This window comes from Poecilia mexicana, unplaced genomic scaffold (assembly GCF_051168715.1).
Source record: "Poecilia mexicana isolate PSO_F unplaced genomic scaffold, ASM5116871v1 scaffold_6, whole genome shotgun sequence".
Lineage (NCBI taxonomy): Eukaryota > Metazoa > Chordata > Actinopteri > Cyprinodontiformes > Poeciliidae > Poecilia > Poecilia mexicana.
Window position 1 is genome coordinate 15,027,226 of NW_028263375.1, and position 24,471 is coordinate 15,051,696.

The 24,471-nt window shown below is 36.5% G+C and overlaps 1 protein-coding gene across 1 annotated transcript in view; it reads left to right on the plus strand.

Moving 5' to 3' along the window:
- cacna2d1 (calcium voltage-gated channel auxiliary subunit alpha2delta 1) overlaps positions 1-24,471 on the plus strand; it is a 74,703-nt gene that overhangs the window by 2,337 nt on the left and 47,895 nt on the right. Inside the window, exons 2-4 of the mRNA XM_088006728.1 lie at positions 8,074-8,155; positions 8,371-8,487; positions 23,976-24,035. Coding sequence (XP_087862854.1) covers positions 8,074-8,155; positions 8,371-8,487; positions 23,976-24,035 — 259 coding nt within the window. The remainder of the gene's footprint in view (positions 1-8,073; positions 8,156-8,370; positions 8,488-23,975; positions 24,036-24,471) is intronic.

Here is a 24,471-nt window from a genome sequence, read left to right on the forward strand (position 1 = left end):
AGTAACTACTGCTTTTGTTTACCGCTCTTACTCATATGTCTATCGATGATAGACCAATTACTACTACGATTTATGATGCCTATAGAGTTGCAAATTCCTGGGGAAATTTGATCATTTCAACAGAACAAAGTTCATGGCCTTGATATCCATGTCAATGCATACAAAGGATCCAAAAAAATACAGTTTCAAAAATACTAAATCTTTAGTGAGGTGCGAGAGAAAGTGCTAGAGTGAGTGAAATTATTTAAAGCTGCATGGAACAGAGAAATTGCACACTCCACATCTGTCACCTGTTGCTGAGCACTGCAAGTAAGCTGGCTGAAAATGGCTCCTACATGCTTACCTGATTTACAAGAAAGAAAAATTCAGCTGTGGTACTGACAATCAGTTGGTGAATGCAAAGAAACTAAAGGAATATCATGGATGATATTTAGCCCTTGTGCGTGCGAGGCAAACGTAGAGGACTATGACAAATGACACAAGTTTTACGTGTGTGGGGTTGGTTGGACCCCATTTCTACATACAAGAAATGGGGTCCAATTTACAAACTATACACACTGTCTATAAATAGTCAACTACTCCAATGGAGCAGACAGCCTGACTAGTTAGCCAATTAGTATCAGCTTGTTGTTTAAATGGTATTTTGCAAATTGAAGAACAACTAAAATTTATAATATTGTGCCCCTCCATGAAAATTCATTTGAAAAAAAAAAAAAAAAAAAAAAAAAGCTAGCACAATATATGTGTGCAAAAATAACACAAACTATATCAGATGGGCATAATAAAGTGACACTGTTTTATTTTAACTATGGATTATCAAAATTTTAATGACGCCATAAAATCCATTTTATTTGCATGCTGACAAATTGTTTTGATTTCAAATTTAGGTAAAAATAATCTCCATTTTAAAATGATAGAGATTATTTAAAAAAACTTTTGCCTGTTCTTGTTATAGCAAAACTAAATAATCTCAAAGCCCTTTTTGCTGCCAAAGCAGGTATGGCCTATTGAGATATGGACTCCACTCGACCTCTGAAAGTGTGCTAATATCTGATACCAAGATGTTACTGCAGCTCCAAATCCTTTAAGTCCACTTCTGAAGAAGTGACTTCATGGGTCTAGTTTGTGCAGCACATTCCACAGAGAGTCCTTGGATAGAAATTTAGGGATTGTGGAGGCCAAGTCAACATCTGAAAACCCACTGTTGTGATTCTCAAACTATTCCTGAAGTATTTTTGCTTTGTGACAGGACCCACTATTCTGTTCTTAGGCTAAATAAAATCACAAGTCATAAGAGATTACATGAAATGTACATCTTCTGGAATAATACTTAGGTATGGGGCAGCTATGGTAACACCAATGGTGACATCATTTTAGATTGGAAAATTAACTGCTACTACTAATAAGGATGATCTAAATTATGAAGACTAAATAAAAAAAATGAAATACTGCATCAGTCCTTTATGTTTGTTTTATAGTTAACCCTTTATATATATATATATATATATATATATATATATATATATATATATATATATATATATATATATATATATAATAGATAGATAGATAGATAGATAGATAGATAGATAGATAGATAGATAGATAGATAGATAGATAGATAGATAGATAGATATACAATTATGAAAACAACTGGTAAAAATGTTGAAAAAGAAAAGGTAATGAAGTTTGAAATGTTCAATTTTCAAAAGTATGTTCATACACAAACAGAATAACTAAAAAGAAACTCAGCAAACTTCAAAAATGCACCCTACTGAATTATTCTGTTTAAGCAGTAAAAGACTGGGAAGAAACTTGGCAGCTGCTTGTCTATCAAGTGAAAGAATCTGATATTTTGCAAATTTCAAATACCATTAAGTTCCTCAGCTCTGGATATGAAACATATTACAATATCTTACAGACCTGGAGCAACATTTTAGAGGATATTTTCAAATGAGAAAGTAAGCTTAGTGTTAACAGCAATGATTAGTGGTGGCTATATTTATGAATCACTATAAATCCAAATTGATAACTGTTGTGAAAAGTTATTGGGACATACAGGGAGGTCAGTGGATTTAAGTCCAAACATATCTTTTCTAGGCACTGTTTTGTATGTGGGTCACTTAAAAAAAAATGAATGTGAAATCTGGGTAGTTAGTTAAGAGCTGGACCAGAGAAGCTCAAATTGTTGTCGGGCATTAGTTGGTGTTTTTATGCCACATTCTGTTTTGCTGTCTGGACTGAACAGCCTCTGTCTTTGCTTCTTTAATGACGTGTAATTAGACTGTAGTTTGGTACAGCCACCCACTGAGATCCACACTACAGACCAGCTCATTACCCCCCGCCCCCCCCTCCCGGCTCTAGTGTGACTGTATCACAAACATCTGTCTCTCTGTGTCTTGCATTGGGTTTCTGCCCCTCGTTCTGTTTTCACACTCATTTGCTCTTCCTGCGTCTGTAAAAACAATGTAGGGCAATGTCTGACCCAGTTGCCATATGGATGTGTTTATGTGTGTGTGTGCGTGTGTGTGTTTAATTATCCAGCATTGTACCACAGGCTGCAGTAATCAAAGCTCAGCAACCGGAGCAGAAAAATCTCGCTACCTCAGCTCAGCCACACCAACTTTATTACATTTTATTAGCTTTCAGCATCACTGTGTTATGATAGCCATTGTACGTGCAATCAGTCATAAGTTGCTAAACACGAGTCATCCTAAGCAATAAAGAAGTGATTGTACGTATTACCTCATAATATTTATAGTAATATAAAAATGTATGGAATTTTGCTATTAGTGTTGTTGGGACACTAAATAAACATAATCCAATAATTTTTTTGACATAATAGACAAAATAGTAAATTTATGTGCATAAAGTTTTTTATTACTCTGAAAAATCTGAAGCAGTGCACCACATATCATATTTAAATATAATGTGCCCCTTCAAATACCTGCATTAAATTGATGCCTTTTAAAAAAAGGAAATGTCTTACTTGCTCGCACATCAAATATAAATTTAGGATAATACATTTGGATTGCAATATTTACTCTGGTCCACTGTGATTTGAGAAAAAAAACAAAGAGTGTAAAAGAAGAGATTTACCCAAATTTACTGATTTAATATGCCTATAAACAATGAATACAAATTAAGCAGTAAAACAGAAAAAATAACTCCAGCATAATCTGAGGATAAACCGACACAAACAGTCTTTTGGAAAGCTCAATGTTGATACGGCGCAGAAAAAACACGGAGCTCTTTACTACAGAGCTCTAATGGAATATACTTGAATATCACTAGCTGCATTCAAGGCACACTTTGGGAGTACCAGGTTGAATCCAATTTTGCCTTCAGAGCTGCCTTCTTTATGGCACAGATTTAAAAAAAATGTCAGAATCATTCGTAAGGAATATTTTAGTTAGATGGACATCACTCAATTGCTGCAGTTTTAACATCCAAGCTATTGAATGTCCTGTTCCACCGCATCCTTAAGGTACTCCACTGGACTTAGAGCTGGTGACTGTGGAGGCCAATGAAAAACAGGGAACCGATTGCCATGTTAAAGAAATTAATTTGAGATACTCTGGGATATGGTATACTTTTGGCAGCAGCCATGAGAGGAAGGGTACAATGTGACTGTAAAGGGAAGGATGTGGTGGTGCATCAAAATTCAGGTAGGCTGGAGTGTTTTGACAATCCTCACTTGGGGCAAAAAAGTGCCCAAAAAATGCACATTATTACACCACCACTAGCCTGATCTGATGATTCCAGGTAGAGTGGATCCATGCTTTCATGGTGTTTGTACCACATTTCAACAACATCATAGTCTTTGCATCTTAAATCAAGACTCATTAGATAAGGAGAACATTTTTCTAAGCTGGTATTGTCCAAACTTGATGAGTTTATGTGACTTAAAGCCTCAGTTTCCTGTTTGTAGCTGACAGGTATAGCAACACTGTTATTTTTTGCAAATACATACCTTGGTTGTAATGAGTGGCTAATGAGCTACTTACGTATATCAAAGCAGTCTGCCCAGTCTCCTCTGACATCTCTCATCAAGCCAGTTCTGTCATCACAACTGATGCTCACTGGGCATTTCTCTTCTTCAGATAATTCTCTGTTAAACCCAACAGATGGTTGTGTGTGAAAATCCCAGTAGATTGGTGGTTTCTGAAATAGTCAGACGGGCCTGTCTGGCACCAACAACCCTGTCATGTTCAAAGTCAATTAAATATCTTTTATACCCTATTATGACACTCCGCTTGAACTGCACCAAGTTGTCTTCACTGTGTCTGGATGCATGAATGCATTTAGTTGCCGTTGCATGTTTGGCTGATTCACTGTTTGTGTTACGAAGCATTAAACAAATGCGTCTAAAAAGTGTCTGGTGAGTTTGTAGCACAAAAATATCTGCAAAAATCAACTGCCATCTTTATGTTCTTAATATGTTAAAAGTACATAATATAATTTATTATTAGATAATATCTGTAATCTTCAGCCAGATGGTGCTTATATTTCAGGTGTCAGTTATATTTATGATTTTTTTTTTTTTTTTTTTGCCACACACTCTCCTCACCACTGTTTATTGACTGAGGGGATGGACTAACTTGACTGTTCCGTCTTTCCCCTCTGGTTTTTCACATAATGGTATGATCCCATACTCTCAAACGTGATTGGCTACAGAGCTGCCATGCTAATCAAAACAAAATTCTGTCGTAAGTAGAGCACTTGCACTGAGAGTGAGAACTGAGCAGCAGAAAAGAAAAAGTGATGAAACGCCTCCCTCTCTCGTTTTTCTCTCGTGTGCCGCTTATTGCGCTGCTGTTTTTGTAGCCCCTCCCGTTACAATGAAGAACGGCTCTCAGTAATGTGAGTAACGTCGTTAGAGCTTTTCAGTTTGAGCCGGAGCGCGTTGTAATTGATGGGAATGTAGAAATCAGAAGAGAGAAAGATTAGGAGGACCAAACGGAGGAAGAAGCTGGTGTTTCTGCTGTTGTTGTCACCTTCAGCTTCAGAAATGATACAATGAATGACCCATACCTCTAGTCTGGACTGTGTGTAAGTAGCTCTATGTCCGGTCTGTTTAGGGTCTGGTCTTCGGTCCGGTGTTGGGTCCTTGGTTTCACATTCAGTATGTTAGAACAGGTGTAGCTCCGTTATCGTTTAAAAGACTTTCAAACGTTTGCTCAAGTTGTCTGGATGCTTCTTCCAGCGGCCTTCACTCACTAGCGGTTAGCAGGGGTTTTGGCGCTTGGTGGATAAAAACAGTTGGCGCCACACTGCATTAGCTTGGAAAGGTACGACCACTTGTTAGTTTTGGTCCTCCAGACGTTGTGTTCGGCTCTCTCCAACGCTTTTTCTTTCTTCTTTTTTTTTTTTCTTGTAGGAAGTGTTCCATTCTTATTTCACTTTTTCCGCGGTCATAGACCTTGGTGTTGTCTAAATGTACACCAGTCAAACAGACCCAATCGCGCCATCAACCCAGCATGCATTGCGCAAATGAAAAAATGGCGACCTCCATGGGTAAAAAAATATAACAAAAGACATACTATTTTTAAAGTAGTTATGAGTTTTCATGTATCAAAAACAGCATTTCTTAGGTAATAGGAAAATTACAACATGTTTAGGGCAACATGGTGAGCTAATCGTGGGTTAGGGTTAGGGTTTAACATTAAATACACCCTTCTCAACAGGCGAGGGCACACTTTCTCTGTCTATGATCACATATTTCTATGACTTGAAACCATTCCGCCCTCCCTAGCATCTCCAGGCCCGGCCCCCCATCCAGCCCGGTTTGGGGGGGCAGCAGCCCCCCCAGCCCCCCTATTACTCCGCGCCTGCATCTTGCTTCTGAATGTAAATTCATAGTGTCAAGTGACATGTTAGTCTTAGGACTTCTTAATGGATATATATCAATGGACATAGGAAAAAATGTTAAGGGTAAGAATAATGAATGGTTGGAAGTGTGGAAATAAGATGGCCTTTGATCATTTGCAATTTTGTGTAAAATTTTATAGACATCTTGCAGCAAATAAGAATGCAGAGTATAAACAAACATTGAAGCAATACAGTAAAAGATACATTCAGGAGAGAAATGCCAAGGTGAGGGCCTGCTGAATGGGGATTTCACATGAAAAAAATCTAGTAGACAACCAGGGAAATGCATCTGCAAAGGAAGCTAATTTATTTAGTGTTTTTTTGTTTGTTTGTTTGTTTGTTTTTTTTGCCTTTTTGCAGACTCTACTCCATATGAACATAATATGTGCCGGAAAAAAGAATAATAATTTATTTTTCTAAAATTATTAAATTGAGCATCACATTTAATTTAGATAGTGCCCAGTCACTGCTGGGGAGGCATTTTTGTTATTTGTGAAATGGTGAAAATAAAGGATCTCGTTTTCCTACTGGATCTCCTCCTTCCACTATTTCCAACAGAAACCTTCTTTGGCCTTTAACTCAGGGATGCCACCTATTAGACACGATCTAATAGATCTTATTGATCTTCCACAAGGTCTCAACAGTTTATCAAGGTAGTACTGAAATAAAAAAATAAAAAAACCTCTGCAATTTCTGAACTTCAACAATGTAGAAAAACAACATTTTAATTAAAATAAGATTGCAGAGCAATAGACGCCCCCAGCAGAATTAAATCCACATTTGACTGCTTCATATGTACAAATTAACATCAACACATTTTCCACGTTTTACTACTTTTAAGGCTTAGGTTTAACATTCCTTCAGTTATGTTAAATCCCCCACAGGATTTCCTAGTTTGTAAGTCAAATATCAAAATATCTTGACTTTTATTGTTTCTCTGCTCAGCTTTTTCACATTGTGTTATTCCCTCTGGTATCACTTTGCAAAGTGTTTCATCTTTCTCCTTTAGTGTACTTTGTCTGAACTTTCCACATCCACTGCATATTTTTTGTCTCTTGTTTCTTCTTGATTTTATTTATATTATGGATCACTTTTTTTGATGCGTTTACTCACAAATAAACTTATTCTGTAAACGCACTGTCAAAAAATAAATAATTACACAGGCATGGATAGACCAATTTGCCATTGCAGCTGTAGTAGAATGTGCAGAGTATTGTGTGATATTTTTACTTTTGGAACATCACTGAAAAGCTAATCAGATGTTACTTAAAAAAGTGAAACTAGAGTATTACATGGATTCATGTAATCTGTCGCTTTATGTCAAAAGTGATTATATTAAATTAGTTCATTATTTCCAGTGTTTACTTCTGGTAATTTTTATGATTAAGTCTTGGGCTCTTCTAAACCAGGTGCTGATACTTTTAGCATGGACTTGTGGCCAGTCCAGTTGCAACATGAATCCATAAAGTTGTCAGCATAGGAAAGAACCAAGAACTCAAACTTCCTCCTATATGGCTGAACTGACAATAGACTTAATAAAAAAAAACAGTGGACCAACACCAGATGACTTAGCTTCTGAAATCATCTAATACTGTGGAAGCTTCACACTACACCTTGTGCAACCTGGATTCTCTGTAATCTCTTTCTTCAGCTCCTCGGACCTTGATTTCCAAATGAAATGCAAAATTTGCTTTCATCTGAAAAGAGGACTTTACACCACCTACCAACGGTCCAGTCCTTTTTTCTCCTTCTGAATTGATGAAAAGTAATTTGTATTTTGATTTAGCTGAGCTGCACCTGTGTTGTGGTAATATTGTATTTCGATAACATTGCTATAACAGAGCATGGCCTCACACAACTTTCCCCTGATGGCTGACCATTACCTGATTGTTTGACTTTATGTTTGAACTCTTTGATAGAAAATACAACAGCTGGCAGCAGGTGACGCGTGTTTTATCAAATGACTTTGTATTTGTTCCTGGTCAGTCATGCTAGATTAAATGACACTCTGCTTGACCTGCAGGAGGGAATGTTGTTGCTCCTGTTTATTTCCTTGCAATGTGACTGAACGTTTCAGCCACTTGATGGGTATAGAATGGCATGAATGACAGTTTAATTGTGCCTTGAAAGCTTTTGATGTCTCTTCTACACTTGTAACATTTTAGTTACAAGATTGATTCTGTGCTTCGCTTTGTCCCACAGGATTAAGGAATGGGTTGATCAAATGCAGAAAGAGCTCGTCACCTTGGCAGACACAGCCACAGCAGGGCAGAGCCTCACTCAGGTAAAATGTGTGAAAACCACATTCTTATAAAGGCGATATTCTGTCACTGAGTAACATTTAGACAGTGAAACTACTCTCTGTCTTCAAATTCAATTATGTTTTATTAATTTAATTCATTTTTAAGCACATTTACACATAATTCTAAATATGATGTATTGACTAGCATAAAGACAATTCCAATTACTAATAGTTTTGTTTGCTGTCTTTTCATCTAGATTTTTCTGAAAAATCAGCATCTCTATACTGTGGAGCAAAATGATGCAGAAGAGCTGGTGGCCAGAGCGGCCAGGAACATAGAACAGCTGCTGCGGAAGAGGTCTGCTGCCTTGGAGGTAGGACGCACTGCAAGCAGGGGAACCAACTGTCAGTTTGCAAATTTATGTAGATGTTGATGCTGTGCAGGACAAACTTTTTCTCCACAAGGGCTGGAACGGAAAACATTTTTCAATTTGTTCCTTTTCTTTCCCAAAACTGTGCATAGATTTGGATATGTAAGACGGTGACAGTTGTTATTCCAATATTTTTTATTTATTGTTGCGTAAAATAGAAGTAATGATGATGCTTTTAAGTGACATAAATTTGGTGGTTTATGCACTCATTTGCTTAGCTGAATTGATTGGTCTGTTTCAAATCAATGTTAAAGCTGAAATTTCTCACTCAGAAAGGCCAAATACAGATTTGATTAGCAAAACTACATGAACTTTCATAGTTTTCAAAGGGTCGTCTAAAAAATGTTTCTCTTTTACTGTGTTGCTGGTTTCAAAATCCAAATTAGTTCATGTTTGTATTTGAGATATGCACTTGGTGCAGACTTGAACTTAAAAAAAAACAAAAAAACAATTGTCCTGTTCATCAAAATACCTTAATATAGTGTTATTCAACCACTGTGCCGCGGCACACTAGTGTACCGTGAGTGATTGTCAGGTGTGCTGTGGAAATTATCCAATTTCACCTACCGTATTTTCCGGACTATAAGCTGCTACTTTTTTCCTACACTTTGAACATGCGGCTTTTCTGTGGATTTTTCTTCAACCACCAGGGGGCTCTTTAGCAGGAAGTGAATCATTGGAAGTCAAAAAAATTGAAGGTACGGTTTATAGTATGGTGCGCTCATAGTCTGGAAAATACGGTAATTGGTCTTAAAAGATTTTTTGAAAATTAATTATCTGCGAATAATGCCATCTTTGAGTGTCTCTGCTGTAGTAGTGACAAGAGGCGTAATCATGGCAGTAGGTACAGAGCATTTTACATTAAAACAAGAGAATTAGTGATGCATGAATAGTAACATTCATGCATCACTAATGTTAGTGATGTTACTATTCATACATCACACACGACAGTGTTGTGGCACTGTTCAGGTGTATTTTTGAAGTGGACATGTTAAGTGCAATTTGAAATAAGAAATGTAAAATATGATAAAAAGTAAATGTTTGTGTTTATATGATTCCTTTTCAAGATGCTTTGATAAGAATGACTATATATGTAATATAGGCGGCTACAGAGTATCTTTGTTTACATTTTTGGTTGGTGGTGTGCCTCGAGATTTTTTCAACTAGAAAAATGTACCTTGGCTCAAAAAAGGTTGAAAAACACGGCCTTAATATACCTAAATACCTTTTAAAGCTAGTCTTAAAACCCATCTATTTTACTTGGCTTTCAACTCCAGCGGGATCTAGTTTTAAATTGTATGTTGGTTGGTTTGTTTTTAAACTGTAAGAGTTTTTATTTGTTTATGTTTATTTGTTTTTTATTGTTGCGTTTTAATGTACAGCACTTTGTATCAGCTGTGGTTGTTTTAAAGTGCTTTATAAATAAAGTTGGTATGGTATGGTAATATTTAAATCACTCCTCTTTGTTGATATCTGGTGCTAAGACATTTGAACTATTTATTCTTAGAACTCTAAAACATCTTTTAATTTCTAATGAGGTGAACATTACGCTGTAACAATATTTAAACTAATTCATGAGTCTTATGCCTCATGCTCATGTGTTAAATTAGGCCAAGGAGAAATCAGTACATCATTAAATTCAGAAGCTATGGCAAACTAGTGTTGTAGGTAGAATAGTGTGCATCCACTTAAAGAGGGTTTAGTTCAGTAACAACAGACAAGAGTTCTGGTACCTTTAACCAGGTAATATAGCCTTAAAAAAGTATATCAGAAGATAGTAAGGATAATTCAAATACAAAGACAAGTACGTATCCATCTGACCAATAATCAGACCACACAGATGCTAAACAATCACTAAATCTCAAAATGTTCTGTTGTAGGGCTGTTGTAAACGAATATTTTAGTAATCGAGTAATCTATCGATTATTCTTACGATTAATCGAGTAATCGGATAAAAAAAAAAGTAAAATGAAATATTGGTAAATCTGGCATAATACCGGTGTTACTATCAGATATCAATATCAGTCCAATTTTTCATATTTGAGCATCCCTAACAGTTGCTTTTTTGTAGTTTAGAAAACTAACCTGTAACAATAATAGCTCACTTTCTAAGTTAACCAGAAGAAAAGTTATAGAAAAATCTGAAATTATATTGAATTTAATAACAAAGAGGCAGGCTCACAAATATGCTTATAAAAAATGTCTACAATCCAGCTTTTAGTTTATGTATTCATCTTCAGTGAGTTTAATAGATTAATTAAACTCACCTTGCCACCTAACCTGTCACGCTTTGGGTTTGAAAATACGGGAAATGCCGCCTGGAGTGGGAGGAGAGGGCGAATGAACAAACGTAAGATGGGATGGAGGGGAGGAAATAGACCAGCGGACTGACGACCGTTAGACCGGGGGACGAACACGGGGGGAAGCAATACGGGATATTTACGACACCTTCACTGGTCACACTCAGAAACTCATCTACCAGCCATGTACGATGCGCTCCGCCACCCGTTTCTTCAGACCGGGATATGAAATTTATTGTGCGGTTCGTCGGTAAAGCTACATTTACACGGTAAGCATCAGCTACTCAGCCGCCCGCCCTGTTCAGTCTATCCGCTCACCTCAGCGCTCTTCCCGCCGTTCGCTTTCAACCAGCAGCCCCGGAGGAGAAATGCTGCCGTACTCCAGGCATTCCCCCAGTCATTTTAAGGATGCTTATTGGTTCCCCAAAAACGATAAAAAGTCGGGCATTATCATCAATCAATAAAATTCCCACGGGCCAATCTTGAAGATTGGACTTTATGCCGCTGAGACTTAGCTTTTGTCAACAACTCAGAGGCGGAAGTGAGAGCTCCGCGCAACGCAAATGAAGTCCCGGCCGGAACACGGTGCGCTAACTAATAAAACATAAATTAACGAAGCTTCGAGGCAGGTAAATTTTCCTCGAGGAATTTTAGTAATCGAGGTACTCGAATCATTCGAGGAATCGTTTCAGCCCTATTCTGTTGACAGAATGTTGTCAAACAAACAAAACACTCTGTGTTTAGGATATTATTTTTCATAATATCCTAAGACTAGGATATTATGGACAGTTGACAGGATGCCAGTACAGATATAAGCTGTATGGGCACCAAAACATCAGAGCAATGTTCCAAGACCGGCTCCTGGAAGAAGAGTTTTTAAAGCTGCAGTGCTTCATAGTACTTGCTGTAGGCTAGTTTTTCCAGCCTAATGTATTTTCAATACACTAGAATGTAGCTGAAAAATATGTTAAATATTTAGAGCATGATCAGTCACACAGTGACTGTTCTCAATAATTATTGAGTGAGAATAAAAGCTGTTTTAAGAAATGCTGCCGAATACAAAGAAAAAAAAAATCACAACTGACACATTTATTATAACTTGGATAGAAGCTGAACACTGACACATTTAAAACAAAACGGTGCGAGCAGAACAGCAGCCTAGATGTTAAAGAATCTGACAGGGAACTTGGAGCAACATAAATTTTACAACATATGTTTCAAATTCTAGTTTCAAACATCGGGTGAAAAACAGCAGCACAAAGAGCAGAATAAAAGTAGTATGTTTGATAACAGCTGAACAAATTACTCGCCCTTTAATAAAGGCAGTAATAAACATTCATTTTCCTTCTGTCAGTTTATCAGACCACAACTCATTCTTATCACCACCTTTTGATTCAGAGTTGTTTTGTTTTTCCACGAAGTTATATTGAGACTGTTAATCCAAAAATCTGTGACATTGAAAACAGATTTACTGTTACTGAGATGTTTACATTTCTGGTGAAATATATGCATCTGTGATATTTCACTTAATCCTACTTGATTTTAAATGGGTGACTTGTGAACATGTTCAGTTAATAATTTGGGTAACACTTTATTTGAAGGGGGTTGAATAAGACTGCCATGACACTGTCATAAACATGACATAACACATGTCATGAACATGAATAAGGCTTCATGAATATTTATGACTGTTGTCATAAAGCGTCATTCGGTAAATTATGACACTTTTAATACAAAGTTGACATTATTCAAATGTCTTTGTTATGACAACTTGACATTAACCAGGAAATCATTACTGTTTAAACGTTACCTTTAATAACATAAAGATACCTAATTTTTAAAGTGCAATCAATAATACTTTTATAACAAATTTATGTCAGTAATGATTTCCTGGTTAATGTCAAGTTGTCATAACAAAGACATTTTGAATAATGTCAACTTTGTATTAAAAGTGTCATAATTTACCGAATGACGCTTTATGACAACAGTCATAAATATTCATGAAGGCTTATTCATGTTCATGACATGTGTTTATGACAGTGTCATGACAGTCTTATTCAACCGCCTTCAAATAAAGTGTTACCATAATTTGGAAGGAGCAGGTCAATAAAAAAAATATTAAAACTATGCAACAGCTTTCACATTTAAGTGTTAGGTTCATTTTAGAAAACACACAACTTTTCTGATTGTTCGCTTTATTTTATGTGAATAATTTTATATAGTAATCGCCAACTATTTATGTACGGATCTGACCAGTAGCTTATATATGGATGTACAGACTGAAGGGCAGGTGAGACATATTAAATAGCAGAATTCAGAAACTGAGGTTCATCTTATTATTCCTTCAGCAGTATGGGATGCAATAATGAAAACCTTGACCCTGGGGAGCTTCTTTTTTTTCCTCCCCGCCCCCTTTCTTTCCTCAGAAGTAGGTCAGCAATGCAAATCTTTATCATGAATTAAAACAATTTTAATGCACCCAGAGGGAGTTCTCAAGACTGCATACCTTGGCTTTATAAGGTCTCTTGGTAAATGTCTGATTAGAGATAGAACAAAAGTGTTTATGACGGTTCGTATACACATATTCTGCCAAGACTCTGGCTTTCTGGTAAGTACTCTAGTGTTTTTAATATTTTTTTCACAGAACTAGTGACAAAACATTCATAAGATAAAGAGAACATATGTTTGCATAAGTGTTGGAAAACAATAGCTGTAAGAATGAAGTTGTTGTGGGTTTTAATATGACAAGAAAATAGGAATTCATGGTTAGTTGGGCGTGATTACTAATGTTAAGTCTAGCCCTCATACATTGATCAAAGTTATGGTTCCACGGGATGGTTAAAAAAGAGCAACATAGAATAAAGGAGGTTTTCAGATTCTTTTATGCAAAAGTTTCCTCATTGGTCTTTGTAACGAAAATCATAAATACCAGCCAACCTTTAAGATTAAAGTGATGTTTTTCATAGGACTTTGGTTTTATTGAGAAGTAACTTTTGCTGACTGATCTCTATGTAGCGGTTTAGACTCTAAAGTTTATCTTCTAAGCACTTGAAGAGAATTTATATTAGAGCTGAGACTTGCTTTGGTGTTCAGAAGATTTGAAACAAGGTCAGGTAGGACTAGCAATGTCAAAATAATTTCAGGTCGCCTAAGGCGCTCAAACAACTTCCTCTTTGCTTTGAAGTGTTTTCAAACTTTCTTTCTCCTTTTTTTTGTTCTTATCTCTTCTAAAATCCTTCTGTCTTTGGCTGGTCCCAGTATATGTGGAGTGAAGAACTTTTAGAGGCCACAGTTTATGTAGCACAGGTGTGTAACAACAAGTGTTTGGCATGGCATGTCTACTCATGCTTCCATAAATAAGCATGTGGCAGAATGTAACATGCATTATTAATGCCTACTTGGCTGCACAATGTTGAGGGAGGTTGCCTTATCAAATGTTTCTCAATGAAAACTGTGACTTGACCTACACAGGCAACATTCAGATTGCACATTTTGTTTGATTTTGACATTTTCGTTGATATGCTAAAATTGTTGCTGCCAAATAAGTTAAAGCGTAATGCAGAACACAACAAAGATGCTCATTACAATGACTTTATCCTAACCTGGCCATTGTTGTCTTGTGCAATTCCGCTTGAATTAAATTTAGCTTACATCACAATTTGGACTTTCTCCCCTTCAATGGGATCCTCACCGGTAGATTTTCTACCAGGCCATAAATTACTATTAACGGACCGAACCTCGTACGGCTCAGCACTTCTCTCTTTGAAATAGTTGTTTAAAGCGCAGGCAATTTTGCGAAAGCTTCATAGCGTCAGCCTGGCACATGACATATGTTGCAGTTGGGTACAATTTAAAACATCACAGTCCCTGACTCCAGGAAGCAATAGTTTCTCCATAGCTGAGAGCCCAGACCCTCTGGGAAGCAAATAGTGTAGGACATTGGTCTGGTTTTTACCAGTCTAACTTTATCCCCACAAAATACATTGAATCAGTTTGCCCGTTTCTTGTGCGATGAATTGATTTCTTCGTGACACATGAAATAAAAAGCTATATGTCAGGTTTTTTTCCCCAAAAAGTAAATACTTAAATAAATGGTTTTGTTGTTTTTGTTGCAGAACTGCTGCCTGCATCTTAGCTGAAGTAAAGAATTTTAGCTAAAACAAATGCAGTGAAAGACTTATTTTTAGCAAATGCGATGTTTTTATACTTAATCACTTTTGCATGTTAGGATTTTCCCTTTTTCTTCAGTCCACCATGGTCCATGTTGCTATGGACGACTACATGGGCAAAAGCTGTTGACATATTCTGTCACAGATCAGCTGCATTTACAGATTTTTACCTATGATTGCATCCTTCTAAACAGGAATTTTGTCACTTATGTAGTAAAGGTGATTTTTTATTTTTTATCTTTTGCCCAAAAATATTATCTTGGTGTTCGTTGGTTGTTCCTGCACGAGTGTTCCTCTCCCCGTCACTGCTCCCGGCTCCGCTTACTCACACTCTTCCCCTTGCTCAGTGGGGATGAGTTGGTGATTTCTGTAAGATTAGAGTGAGTCAGGAATATCTGTCCATAAAGGCTATAAGGCATTTTGATCATTAAGCTGATGTGGACATGCTATGAGCAACGAGTACTTAAATGGTCGGTCTTAAATGTTAAACTTTTCTTAAATAGGGTTAGATTTATCTCTGTCTACCCAGAGAAGTTTTTGATATTGTATTCCACTGTTGCTAATGGTAGTTTAACGATTTTAACCATATTCGAGAAGATTTGTAACATGCTTTTTCAAAGATAGTACACATACGTTTCTCTTTATTATAATTGCATGATGAAAAAAAACACTGATCTAATTCATGTGTAATATACTGAAAGTTCAGAACATTTCCATAAGGTTTAAGTGTCATCTATACAGAGCAGTGTGTTTTTTTTTTTGTCTGAAATCAGCTTATTGCCCCCGTTATGTATGAGCAGGGTTAGTAGAAGACTGACACCTTTTTAGTGAAAAGAAAAAGCCCAATCAAAATGTTTGTGTTGTGCAAGTAAAGTGCTGTTGCATTTCCCTCGTATAATGTCAAGTTAGATCTACTTTGCCATTTGTTTGCATACATTATAGCCAGTATTTGGCTCACTCGTCTTCTTTTTAGCAGGCTGCAAAGTTTAGAGGTGAAAACCTGCTGTGAAGGTCAACGTGGGGTGAATCCAGAAGGAAACGGCTGTTACAGTTCATCTCTAAGGTTTCCAGCCTCTCCTCAGTATCTTGTCAGCCTTATATTTACTTATTTTTTTCTAGCATCAAAACTCTAAGGCTTATTTACTGCTTATTTGCATCCCTTGTAACTGGAGTTATGCAATAATTAGTTATATCTACTCATTCACATTTACTTCAGTAACTTTATGAAAAAGAAAAATACTTCTAATGGGTAGTTATATTTCACATACCTTCTACTTTTACTTGAATAATATTATTTTGAAGCAACGCTCTTACTTGAGCACAAAATGTAGCTACTCCAACTTTTCACTGAGTGAAAACAAGCACATTTCAACCAGACATTCACAGACAGACACCCACACAATTTATGATAAAGTGAGACTTCTCATATATAATACACAAGCTGGCCTGTTCAAGTGTTGTTTACTGTCCTGAGCATGGTGTGCCATTTGGAGGGCAAGAGAATATCCAGTATACAGAACATCTAGCATAAATCTGCACTGTTCAAATATCCGTTTTTGAAAATACCAGAATTTGCACTACATTTTATATTTCTATTTGTTTGATAACAACAGCTGTAAAAAAGCAGTCCACACATCGCAAGAAATTACTCAGTACATCATTAATGAGTAGCTGTTTGTTTTATATACTTTTGTTTTACTCTTAGTTGAGTAGATGGTTTGACATTCGTTTTCTTGCTTATTAAAGTGGCACTATTATGTAGATTTTTTTTTTTCCATCTTTACATCAGATTCCACTGTTATTCCCTCATCAAAAACGTACCATACATGATTATTTCATGCATGTTTGAGAAATCCTTTGATCTTCCCTGGTAGCCATTCTGGGTGTTGAAATGCATGGTGTCACTGTGCTTGTTTGTTGACTAGGCTTTATCACGCATCAATATAACAAAATGTCATTAAGTGGGATTTTACAGTTAAAGTTAATATTAGCATGGCTGCTTAGATTGGAAAGCAATTTGTAAATTATCATCCAAAGGAAGCTTTATCAGCTTTTATTAGAAATTTTGTGCCAGCATTATGAGGATACCGTAATTATAACACAAGTAACAAATGGAAACATATTAGCATAGGCACAGGCTGATCATTCAATCACCCTGAGGCAGCTGTATTAAAAATAGCTTACTATTTTAAAGCATCTAATTAAGTCTGGTGATTAAGTATTTTAATTATAGTTTGATGAGATTGTGATAAAGCTCTTGCATGAAAACGGTGCCTACTTCTTACATTGTGCCTAATTTGTTACGCATAATAAACTGTTATCAAATATAGTTTGGAATTTTATTTAACTTTTATAAGGTACAAATAATTAAAAAAAAGGATCACACTAACATAAGTGTATTTATGTTTTAAATTAAGATTTTTGTTACATGGAATTCTGTCTCTCACATCCTATTTGATTTAGTTATGTTTGAAAATGTGACCACATTAAGAGCATTGCATAATACATTGATTGTATGAAGTGGAGGATTGCCAGCTCTATCTACCATCTTTTTTTTTTTTTTTTTTTTTTTGCTTAGAGGTACAAGCAAGCTACTGGTTATTTTACTATCATTAATTAAAGACATTAAAAACACATAAAAGAAAAACAAATTTCTGATAACAACTGCTGTGCAGCTTCTAGGTCTCTACTTAATTGGCTTATTAGATGCCAATGCAAGTTCATTTGTGCAGCACGTTTCAGCAACAAGGCAGTTCAAAGTGTTTTGCATGACAAAAACTTGGCACAGCAAACAAACAATAAAAACATAACATTACAGTGGCAAAATTAAGAGAAGTAAATTAAAGTTTCAATTCATACTAGAATTGATCTACGTCCACTTATAATTATTATTCAGTGGTTTTTAGCCATGATTTAAGGAAACTGGGTGTCTCAGGACACACTTTAACCAGTAATAGTTGAGGCCACGTTTCTTTGCTTCTCTTACATTAGAAGTTAGAAGCCAAACATTTCATTTCCTGTCTCTTAGTATGACGTAATTACCACAGCCCAGCTGGGTGTTATTGCGGACAAGCCCATCCATTTATGACTGCAGTGTAAATGGATGTTGATCATGATATAAATGTCTTTTTGTCTATGACTTTTAGATTCTATAAACCAACACAGCTTTTTTTTTTTTCCCCAATGCAATTTTGTGTAAAGAATTATTTTATGTAATTTTGGTGTCTGCAGTGATACAATGTTAAAGATTCCCAGTGTAATGCTAAGTCATTCAGTTATCTACCTCCATTCATCTAGAGGTATGCTTCAGGTGTTTCAATTATTATATGTTTCAATTTGTATTTGAGACTTAAGTTCCATCATATTTTATTATGCTTCCCATTGACATCAGTGTGTGAATGTATGTGTATGGGCGAATGACTGAATGTGGTTTGAAGCACTTTTGGGTGCTTTGGACTTGATAAAATACCATAGTAGTACAGGTCATCCATGCTTATGTTTAAATTTGTATTTGAGACTTTAGTTCCATCATGTTTTATTAAAATGTTCCCCATTGACACTCTTATATTATTCTGTACAAGATGTTACATTGGGATAATTTTGTGTGCGTGTGCATGTGTATGTGAATCACAAATGTCTGTATGTGTAGGGGTGCGGGTGTGTGTGTCTGCAGATGAAACACACTAATGAGCAGAGGCTATGATATGATCAGAGAAATGCCAGTCTCAAGAGCAGATGTTGCCCAACCTCCCATCTCTGCTCTGTGCTGATCATATTAAGCAGACAAGAGGTTTCTGCATATGTCTCTATCTTTCCATTCCCATTCTTGCTTATGTGTGATGAGAGAGAGAGAGCAGTGGGAAGCAGTAGAGATGAAAAATCCTTCCTAGACTTATGGGAGGCCAGGGAAAAGTGTGTACAATGCAAAAAGATGAAATCCAACTGGGATGGGATATCTTCAGATGAAGCCAAAACATGACTGTTTTCTTCTCTACAATAGACTTATTCTGCTCTTAGAGTAATTTAGTCTTAAGAATATAAGTTTTTTGTGTTTTTATAAACACATAGTCTTTTATAAACACATAGTCTTTAAATGTGCACAATTATGTTCAAGACAACAGTTGTCGATTTGCTCAAAGAAGTACATCCATCCATCCATTTTCTTTACACTCTTGTCCCTTAGTGGGGTCGGGAGGGTTGCTGGTGCCTATCTCCAGCTAACGTTCCGGGCAAGAGGCAGGGTACACCCTGGACAGGTCGCCAGTATGTCACAGGCCAACACAGAGACAGACAGGATACACAACCATGCACACACACATTCACACCTAGTGACAATTTGGAGAGGCCAATTGACCTGACAGCCATGTTTTTGGACTGTAGGAGGAAACCAGAGTACCCGGAGAAAAAACTCATGCATGCACAGGGAGAACATGCAAACTCCATGCAGAAAGACCAGGGCCAGGAATCAAACCCAGAACCTTCTTGCTGCAAGCCAACAGCTCTACTAACCGCGCCACTGTGCAGCCTCAAAAAAGTACATTATTAGTGAAAACATTATCAAAGATATATTTATTGTTTATCTACATGTGTAGTGACTACCTTATGCATACATCCAAAAAGGTCTTTCATGTATAGCAAGGATATACTGTCACTTTAAAAAAAAGTAGTTTAATTTCAATGTGCAATGCAGTCAATGCAAAGAAATTCAAACCCTGTTGGTCCACAGTTATGACTGCAGGTGTACTGATCAGAGAATTTGTAGGTAATTTCATAGTAATTATCTATGTCCTTCTACAGAGCGAGTTGAACTCTTCAAAAGGAACAGAGGAACTTTGCTGTAATACTGTCGTCTTCCTTTTATTTGCTAAAGTCTAATTTAAGGTGTGGCCAGCTGGGTTAAAACCAACATTCCTACATTGAAAATAAATTTATAACTAGAAGCTTCTTGCACCTTTTTTTCCCCCCTCTAACTTCATCTTCACCACCTTTAGGTATGTAATTATTTAACTTTTAAAGTATTTGTCAGTTCAACCCAGTAGACTTTATTTGGTTCCTGATTGGTAAATATCAGACTTTTATAGGTGCAGTGCACCAAAGAGCAAGAGGGAGGAAGTGAGCAGCGTATACAAGCATGATTGACAGTGCTAACGTGTTTCTCCTTACTCTGATTGGTTGTTTCTGACTGGGAGGCAGTGCACTTCTGCAGATGGCAGTAGGACCACATAATCTCTTTTCACAGATTATCTATCACATATTGTTAGAACATAGCGACAGTTTAAACAAATATTAAAACATATATTTCTTTATAAAAGTTACCTACTGCAACTGTAGAAAAAGTTGCGATATAGCAGTGGCTCATATTTTGTTTTCCTGTTCCGTCTTTTGACTTTTGATTGTGCTTTTATTTTTGTTACACGTACTGCTTTTCAAATAGTTTGCTGGTTTGTTTGGATATATTCTGCTCGAACAATTACCGCTGTAAAATGTTGCCTGCTTACCTCTCCACCCCCAAGACAGTTCAAAGTGCAGGCATCACAGATGTTTAAGCAGCAGGAAAATACGATTGCATATTTCAATAAAATATACAAATATGTAATATAAAGCATATTCTAAACCCGATTTACCCAGCTGCCTGGTGTTATAGAATGGACTAAGCAGTGATAGTAAAAGAAATAGTAAATCATTGTGTCTTTAGGTGGCGTAATCCCCAGCATGTCACTGAATAAGAATTTCGGTTCCCTGGGTATAAAACTGTTTTCTGGGACTTTCCATCTATATTATCATCTGGAAGAGCTTTCTTGTGTATTTTTTTCCCACAGTTAGTGTTTGCCTGAAAGGCTTTATATAACCTCATTCACTTTGTTGTTTATGTGCCAGTTAAATGCACTAACTAAAAGGAAACAAGAAAAAAAAAAAAAAACAGCTAATGGATTTTGCCGAGGATCCATCAGCTTTTAAATTGTTAGCAACATTGCATAATGGCAAAATGACCATGGTCCTTTTATGTTCCACATGTTTATGTCAGTGAGTTGTTATCAAAATGACCCTTTCCTTTTCCATTAATTTGTTGTTTTCTGCTAATGCTAAATCTGGTTATTCATATTTAGCTATGAACATTATTATTATTATTATTATTATTATTTTATTTTATTTTAAATATGATAAGGTGTTATACTTTCCAAAATGGCATGATATGAAAGCAACTCATGCATGCATCCACTTTGTACATACACTTGAGAGTAAAAAGACAGTGAGTTCGATGTAAAATAGCAGTAGACTATTCCCATCAGATAGTCTGGTGCCCTTAGAGAGAATGTGCAGCAGCAGGGTATTCCCCTGGGTTCCAACAGCTGCAGAAGCTCAACTCCTCCTCTGTGGCTTAACCTCTTTCTTTTTAAATTATATCACCCATCTCTCTTTGAATCAATGCTCTTTTTACATATTTCCTATTGCTCTGCTCCTACAGTGCAATATAAATAAAATGTGTATGACCGGTATTAGGTTTGTAATACATCATTCTCAGGCAAGATTTAAAATCTTTGCTCACCTTTCTGTTTTGTAAGATGAGTTTTCAGTAGTTGTTTTTATAAGCCGCATAACCAATGCCTCGCATTTTCATCTTTCTTAACTTACTCTTTATTGATAACTGTGATTACGACTTTGTGGGGACGTTTTCACTCTTTCTTTTGTTTCCTTCTTTTTTAAATTTTCCACACTGAATCCTGAAGGATTCAGGAATAATGACATTCTGGATTGGACAATTTGGAATCGGGAACGGAACGATATGAGTGTGGGTGTAATGATCTTTCAGACCTTTGTGAGCATCGCTTTGTTGTCTAGGAGTGGGGTGGGCTGCTTCGAATTGGCCATTGATTTTAGGCGTGCAGAGACTTGGCACACACACAAACACACACGCACGCACACGCACACACAAACACAGGGAGCCTGAGACGCTCGGTGAGGTTTAGCAGAGCTTGTCTCATCTTCCCTGTCTATCCTTTAAGCTGTGAACTGCTTTCTCACTAAATGCATGGTGGGCTGCTGGGCTGCCCTGGCAGCATGACAATAAGACTTGCAAGAGTCTTGCAGCAATATCTCTCTGTGGGGTTTTTACCTCTCCAATACTTCCACTCAGGCAAACTTTGGTTTCTGCATTCTGTGGTTACAGCCTAATGGTCTCACAATACATAACCGTGGACAGTGCAATGATGCTATCAACTACACACCGTTCTTGATTCATGCACGGTTTGCGTACCTTTTATGTTCAGCCTGAATGAAAATTCGTCTTGGCGATGTTTTCTGTGAATGTTATTCAAGATTATTCTCAGGTTGATCCCGTTATTATTTCAAATGTATTCATCCCTATGATACCTGTTTCCACACTTTGCTTTTAAACATCTCTGTCTCTCAACTGCCACAAGCCAAATGGCCAGTGTCCATGTACAATTCCAGCTTTATAAAGCTGAAACATTGAATATTTTGAAAGAGTGAACTCATTATTGCGTAGACCTTCACAAAAATTGAAAGAGAATTTAATGAGCAATTAGATCAAACATGCTTCAGAAGCTGTTATGCACTCCCATTAAGTAAAACACCGGAGTGTTGAATTTATTTTCAGCTGATGTCTAATCAATTGGTCCAAGCAGCAACTAGCAGTTGCTCTGTAATGAGGTAAAGGTTTACCCTAGTTTAGAGAGATTGATTTGGGTGTTTTCACCAGTCTGGACACTGAGAAGTTTTGAGATTCTGCTCTCCATTTTTATATGTTTGCATGTTTAGAGATGTTGATACAGGAATAGAGAAAAATGGAGGGAAATTTAGTTTTTCTTTTTTTTTTTTCTTCTTCTTCCCACACCTAATCTCCCCCTCCTCCATATACCCCGGAGGGGAAAGGAGCCTCGTCAAGGCTCTGTCATGAATTTTTAACAAGCCAGTCAGCCTGCCCTCTTGAGGAGTGTATATATTCTTGCAGATTTGCATGTGCATTTTCATACACTGTCACTGAGAGGAAAGGGGAATTTTATAAACATTATCTCCCAATGTTTTCTGTTATTGTCATACAAAGTCTGCAAACATTATGTATGAAGTGCTAAATGGGTATAGACAACTTTTTTTATTTATGCTCAACTAAACAGCAGCGTGTCAATGTTTCTGACTGCACTGGTGGCATTTTTAATTCATTACCTACTTATTTTTAAATATTTACACACACACACACATATATATATATATATATATATATATATATATATATATATATATATATATATATATATATATATATATATATATATATATATATATATATATATCTATCTCACACAGGACTTCCTTTGATTTCTTAACATAATATTTTGCTCAAGTCCTTAAAGCATGTAATGCTACACATCACATACAGATGTATCATCAAGCATACAATCTTGAGGGTTATATGAAATTCTTCAAAACTTTTTATATAGCTCTTCTGTCACATGTACACAACCAGATGAAACTACTGAAATGATCTAAGCAGTATTACGTCTGTTAAATTTCAAGTATGTAACAGACAACAGAAGATGGTCATTGAAACTAAAGTACTGAGAACATAAAGTCATGCATAATAATTTCACCATAGCTACCTTGTGTCGACTCCAAATTGAGTATGTTTGTTTATGACTGGATTAGTCTGTATATTTAGCAGCTGACGGGTCTGGAACAAAGCCCAGGACTGCAGGCCATAGAGATGACACTGTTGATCTGAAATGAAATCAGACTCATGGTCATAGACACACATTGACAGGACTGTAAAAGCCCTGTAGTTTCAGATCTTTTAAATGAGAAAATACGCATTGCTTTGTCTCTGGAATTGTCCCCATCATGCTTTTAAAAGTCTTTTGTGTAAGTGTCTAATATTAGATTGTTGTTGTGAAACATCCTTTGGGCAGTTTCTAATTTGAAGCCCTTTCTCATTTCTGTCCCCTAGAAACTGGCCACAGCTGCAGAGGTATTCCAGAAGGAACATGCATGGAAAGACGAGTTTGAGGTAAACGGGAGAGAAAAATGCACTGATCAGTACACATATTATGTATACACACACAAACACACACACACGCAGACATGCACATTACACACAAGACAACAAGAAACACAGATAACCCTGGAAAAAGTCTGGATTTATATTTACGCCTTTGGTGGATGTTATCGCTGCAGTTATCTGTCATAAAAAGAGATCACAGTCTCCATGCTAAATAGAGCCATAATCACATCTTTATTGCGTAATTATTATGGTTTATTGCACATTATACACCTTGTTGTGACACATTGTGGCCGCTACTTCAAGTGACTGATAGACAGCTTTAAACATGGCTGTAAAATGTTGCTGTCATCATGGTCAGTTTTTTCTAATTGTTAGCATTACAAAAAAAATTATGTTGGTCTGTCACCAGATAAACATACACAGGTAACATAAATGTGGAAAG